Source organism: Hippocampus guttulatus, chromosome 21 (assembly GCF_054856545.1).
Source record: "Hippocampus guttulatus isolate MCC_2025c chromosome 21, RoL_Hgut_1.0, whole genome shotgun sequence".
In the NCBI taxonomy this organism is placed as follows: Eukaryota; Metazoa; Chordata; class Actinopteri; order Syngnathiformes; family Syngnathidae; genus Hippocampus; species Hippocampus guttulatus.
This window is the reverse complement of record NC_141281.1, coordinates 9,083,184-9,088,460: the sequence shown is the minus strand read 5'-3', so window position 1 is coordinate 9,088,460 and position 5,277 is coordinate 9,083,184. Positions and strand designations below refer to the sequence as shown.

The window sequence follows — 5,277 nt, the reverse complement described above, 5'->3', positions numbered from 1 at the left end:
TTTTCGGGCCTAAAAGGGCTTGCTACACAGTCGTTTTTCGACAAAAACGCCATATTATGCATGGTCTTTTTAGCAGCTAAAAACTCCTTTCTATACTATACATGGTCTTTTTTTTTTTTTAGATTAAAAACACCTCACTATACATGAGCGGGTGGGGGGGGGGGGGGGTTCAGCTTAAAATGCCTTTCTATACATGGCCTTTTTTTTGGGCAAAAAAACGTCTTACTATACATGGCCGTTTTTTTTCGGCTAGAAACGCCTTACTATACATGGTCTTGCTCCTGGACTCGGATCATAAGGTGGTCAATGACACAGTTAAATAGGTCAGCAGCGGCAACGCAGCCCTGTCTGACCCCGCTGTTCGTGGGGAACCACTCTGAGTCCTTCCCATTCACACAAACACAGGTCTATGAGTTGTTGTAGAGTCGGTGGAGCAATGTGGGTATTTTGGGTGGCACTCCAAGGTATTTCAGAATTGTTCAAAGGGAGAGGTGGTCAACTGTATCGAAGGCAGTTTTGAGATCTATGAAGGCTATAAAGAGTCTTTTTTGACTAAAAACACCTTACTATATGCATGGTCCGGTTTTTCGCTGTGAAAACTGCCTTGCTATACTGTTTATACAGGGTCGTTTTTTGACTGTTAAAGCAACTTCCTATACTTTTTTAAAACGCCTTTTCATGGTAAATTTTTTGGCCAAAAAAACGCCTTTCCATGGTCGTCTTAAAACGCCCACCTTGGTCAAATGAGAATCAGAAAAAAACGTTACGGGCCAAGGCTCAAAGTTTGAGATCTACTCTGGTTACCGATTACATTTTTACATTGAAATTTACAAATAACATTTCCAGACGCTGTTAAGAGTACATGCTAGTTTTAGATCATTGTGCAACACCCCCCCACCCCCCCCAGTCAGTCACTCCAACAAGACACACTTTCGGATTTTAACTTCCCATAAGAGAGGGTCTGTACCTGGATTTGTTGAACTTGTTTTGTTGCTCCAGACTAAGCACTCCTGAACAAATTCACCAGTCCCGAAATGGCTTCGTGTTCTTCGCGATCTTGTGGGCTATCGCAGAGCTGGTCTTGGTCGCTGCCTCCCGGGCTCGGTGGGCTATCGCAGAGCTGGCCTTGGTTGCTGCTTCCCGGGCTCGGTGTAGCTTGGTCAAATAGCCTTATAGCCTTGTTTATCAAGCGTCAATAGCAAATCGTTGAATATCGCCGCGCTCCCAGACAGCAATTCATTTAATCCATGTTTTCTCTGTGTTTTTAAAAAAACAAAACAACAATGACAATTATTTATTTCACCATTCGCTCCACTAGGCCGAGAAGCCAAATACAACACGTGTGAATGACATTTTTCAAAATAAAAACAATGACATCGGTTTTACACTTTTTCTTCAATTATTTGAAGTCGGACTTAATATGTTTCTCTTCCATAATAACCTGTGTTGCATTACCGTAAATTGTTTCCGAGTAGCATAAACAGCAGCAGTTGTACACACACTAAACTTAACTCAACGTTTATTGTACAATGCCTCGCGAATCCACATCCAGACTTTTTTAACCTACCTTCCATCATTCACCGGGAATAAAGAAAATTCTGTTTCGTGTCCAAGCTAAAACACAACATAACGTTCTAGCGCCATCTAGTGGCAAGTAACTACGTTGTCGTGACAAGCTTCATTTTCCAAAGCCCTAAACCGAATTCAGTTCTTTGTAGATTACTTTTGCTTTCAATTTTCCTTCACGGGAAGAACAAAGTGTCGTTGACGCTTTTGTCAACTATTTGTGCATTTCATGAGGTATAGTAAACAATTCTGCATGGCGGCAGCAGTTGTGCAAAGGTGTCAGAAATAATAGATTTGCTCAAAGATGCTCTTTGCGCTACTTTTCACAGGACTGAAGTTGTAAATGAGCGCTTGGTTCTCTTCGTCCTCTGTGGCAAATCGGTGGAAGTTCTTCCTGGCTGTGACGTCACATAAAACAAAAAGCACCAGACATCAACTACTCAATTGGAGGGAGGCAATAGCGAGAGCCACTTCCATACCTTCGCTCACAAAGAACTCCGCCATGAAGAAGGTGACGCGCACCCCCGAGGGAGTGTGCGCCACGAACGGCCGCCTCCACTCAAAGGCGTTTTTCTCCGGGTGCCACTGCGTGCCGTAAATGGGGTAATCGAACGCTAGGGAGGACACAAGGCGTTCCTTCCGTCAGTCACAAAGGGAGAAGAAGCACAACATTGAAGTCAATCCTACCTTCCACCGTGGACAGAAACTCTGTTTTTCCATCTGTGTTGGTGGAGAGAACTTTGTAAAATGAGGTCAGTGTGTTGCTGCTGTTGAACGCCTGTAAAACATTTTTTTTAAAAAGGAACAAATCAGGTATTTTTTAAGAGAAAGAGGCTTGACATAGGCTAGCTTGCATGCATGCTACCGTATTGTTTAAGCTAACGTACGTTTTTTTTTTTCATGCCTGCGTCCAATAATCCAGCGCGTGTTACGTTTGCGTTAAATGCAGAAATATCGCCCGTGACTGGCACAGCGCCTCTTTAATGCGGTGCGACGTACGGTTGTGAAAATACGATACCTCCATGGCCAAACTCCACTGGTGCGAGTTCTCGGTGAGAGGTTCCAAGGCCAACGCATCCATGAGCTCAGGGGGGAACCCTCGGAACATTCTGCTACCTTTGGCCTCTGTGGGAGGAAAAAAAAAAGGTCGATGCCAATGTCAACGACCGATAAACATTGCTTGCTCTTACCTTTGGTAAACTCGAGCGGCAAGGACACGCCGGTGGTGTTTGTGCGCGTGAGGAGTGAGACGCCGTTGGTCAAGAGAAAGAGCTGCTCCAGGCCCAGGCACGTCCCCCAGATGGGGAAGTAGTCGCCTCTCCGATTGGCCTGCGGCAGGCGACACACGTGCGTTTTGACATGTTTGGCTCCAAGGCGAGCTCGCTTTGTTGCGCGATCGACCCGATTACCTCCAGGGCCATCTCGTAGAAGATCTTGGAGCTCCTCTGGTAGCCCGATGAGAAGATGCTGGCCCCGCCTCCGGGGAAAAGAACGCTGGTGGTCGGTCACAAAAGTGCAACAATGACTATTAGTAACGTTTTTTTAAACAATTTCTACGAATTTTGCCAAGTCTCCATTCTCTATGAGAGGAGGCAATTCGGAACTTGTTCTCCGTCTAAAATTTGTGACAAGATTGGGCTTGTTTAAAAAATAAAACACAGAAAATGCAGTGTGCAAATATTTTAGTTGGCCCGTGTCTCTTTGCTTTGTTTTAATCTTCTTCTCTGCTTAATCTAAATATCACGGCACGGTGGGAATGTCTCGATATCCCTGTATCCGTCCCAAAATAATAAAATCTGCAATCTGGCATCCCATACTTACCCGTTAATGGACTTGAAGAGTCTCCTGTACTCTTCATCGGTCTGGTTGATCCTGCAAAGAGAGTTTATCATGAAAATAATGATGATGCTGGTGGCGGCGGTGATTTGAATTGTCAAAACTGACATGACGGGTACCACTCTGGCTCCTGCCGCCTCCAAGAATTTGACGTAGGAAGCAGCGATGTAAGCATTCTGATTTTCTTTGGGCGTGGACAAATCTTGCGCCAGTATACCTTCACAAGAGCATGGACACAATAATACATACATTAGAAATAAATCCTTTCGGAAGAAGTGTGGAAACGGAGGAGGTCGTGAAGGAGACCCACCGATGATGGGTTCGTCATTTCTGCTAGCTTGCGGAGTCGAGCGAAGCGACGGCAAGCAAAACAAAACAAGCAAAGAAATGCAACACGTAAACCCAAACATGTTTCGGAAAGAGAACCAAGAGGACAAAAACGACTCGAGTGCGCGGCAGCCTCTCTTGGGGAAGTCCTCGTCGATAAAAGTCATGAAAAACAAATCGGGCAGAATAGGTGAAAATCGACCAAAAAGGTGTTTGCTCACCTTTGGACTTTAAACCCCAACAGTCAAGCATAATCCAGCGTCCAGCGTTAGCCCGAATGTGCATCGGCGATAACTTCCGCTTGGGGCACTTCAAAATAAAATCATTTACTCAACAAAAGCGCATTGGGTTGTCAAAAAAACAATTATACCAACAAGACAGGGCATATAATTTGTTCCTTTTTTTTCATCAGATTAAAACAAACTGTTGGAATGACGCAGAATTTGGCCCTACGGTCGCGTTAATTCCGCTTTGCATCTGATGGAGGAAAATTTAGAAATAGTTGTTTTCGATATGATTTATGTTTAATTGTGCACTTATATTACTGTGCGAAACGTGCTCAACTTTACATGGCTCCAAGGAGCCTATGGTTGACAGTTGATCAGATAAGAGGAAACCAACCGAGGCGACACTTCTGCATTTCTCAAGATATGCTGAATTGACGTATCAAAAGTACTTTGACGTATTAAAAAAAAAGGATTATAATGCTTATGCACTTGCTAAGGATGTGATGAAATATTGAAACATGTACTTTGGAGTGAGTCAGTTGGCTGATACCACAAACTTCCCCTGAGTGGCCTCACCATGTAACCTAGGGACCTCAAGAGCGGATAAAAAGAGGTTTCGGGAGGGGGGCTGCTTTAGGACAGCTGAGAGAAATGTGCTCTCCTCGCAAACAAAAACAAAGAGAGGTCTCCTCTCTTCGTTTTTGGAAATGCATATTTGTCAATTAATATTATAAACCTGACAGCATTCAACAATAAAAAGCTGACACTGTGGCCAAATTTGCATGTGTGAAAACGTTGCTTTTCTCACTATGACTTGTTAGCACTTCCTGTGTGTTGAGCTTGAGTTCTCCCCGTGCCTGCGTGTTTTTTTGTTTTTGGCTCCTCCGGTTTCCTCCCACATTCCCAAAACATGCATGACAGGTTCATGGAACACTAAATCGGGCATGTGAAGCTCTGGAAATGGAGGGCCACTGCCGTGCCTGTTTTCCAGCTCTCCCGGCTGCAGCACCTGATTCAGAAGATCAGCTCTGAAGCAGCATGACAACGATCCTGATTATTTGAATCAAGTGTGTTGCTCCTGGAAGAGCTGGGAAAACAGGCAGGACAGCGGCCCTTGAGAACCGAGTTTGGACACCACTGCTCGAAATTGTCACCCCGTGACCCTCGTGAAGATAAAGCAGTTCAGATAACGTTGGATGAATTTTAGGACCTGTAAAGACTTTTAAGCGCTACGACACCAAAGAGATGCTGACAAGTCGTTTTCATGATTGAATGGCGACTTTTGTGCCGTCAATAAAGAAAACCCACACACACGCAGATG

General features: G+C 44.6%; 1 protein-coding gene across 2 annotated transcripts; it reads right to left on the bottom strand.

The window, feature by feature from the left end:
- Positions 1–1,279: 1,279 nt before the first annotated feature.
- On the bottom strand, positions 1,280–4,022 carry ggh (gamma-glutamyl hydrolase (conjugase, folylpolygammaglutamyl hydrolase)). 2 transcript variants are annotated; one of them, XM_086102574.1, is made up of 10 exons: positions 3,951–4,022; positions 3,713–3,739; positions 3,511–3,619; positions 3,388–3,438; positions 2,976–3,060; positions 2,757–2,895; positions 2,585–2,691; positions 2,254–2,344; positions 2,046–2,180; positions 1,280–1,964 (listed from the first exon to the last, which is right to left on the bottom strand). In XM_086102574.1, exons 1-10 carry the CDS (start codon positions 4,012–4,014, stop codon positions 1,846–1,848), a joined length of 927 nt encoding a protein of 308 aa, XP_085958700.1. In that variant the 5' UTR covers positions 4,015–4,022; the 3' UTR covers positions 1,280–1,845. The 2 variants fall into 2 exon arrangements, with proteins under 2 accessions (XP_085958700.1, XP_085958699.1); XM_086102573.1 differs by lacking the exon at positions 3,951–4,022 and having other exon boundaries at positions 3,713–3,943.
- Positions 4,023–5,277: the final 1,255 nt, after the last annotated feature.

Coding starts and splice junctions, on each gene's coding strand:
- ggh (XM_086102573.1), bottom strand. CDS start 3,896: ATGACTTTTATCGACGAGGACTTCCCCAAGAGAGGCTGCCGCGCACTC. Junction 2,692..2,756: donor GCCGCTCGAGTTTACCAAAG/GTAAGAGCAAGC, acceptor TTCCTCCCACAG/AGGCCAAAGGTAGCAGAATG. Junction 2,181..2,253: donor GTTTCTGTCCACGGTGGAAG/GTAGGATTGACT, acceptor TGTCCTCCCTAG/CGTTCGATTACCCCATTTAC.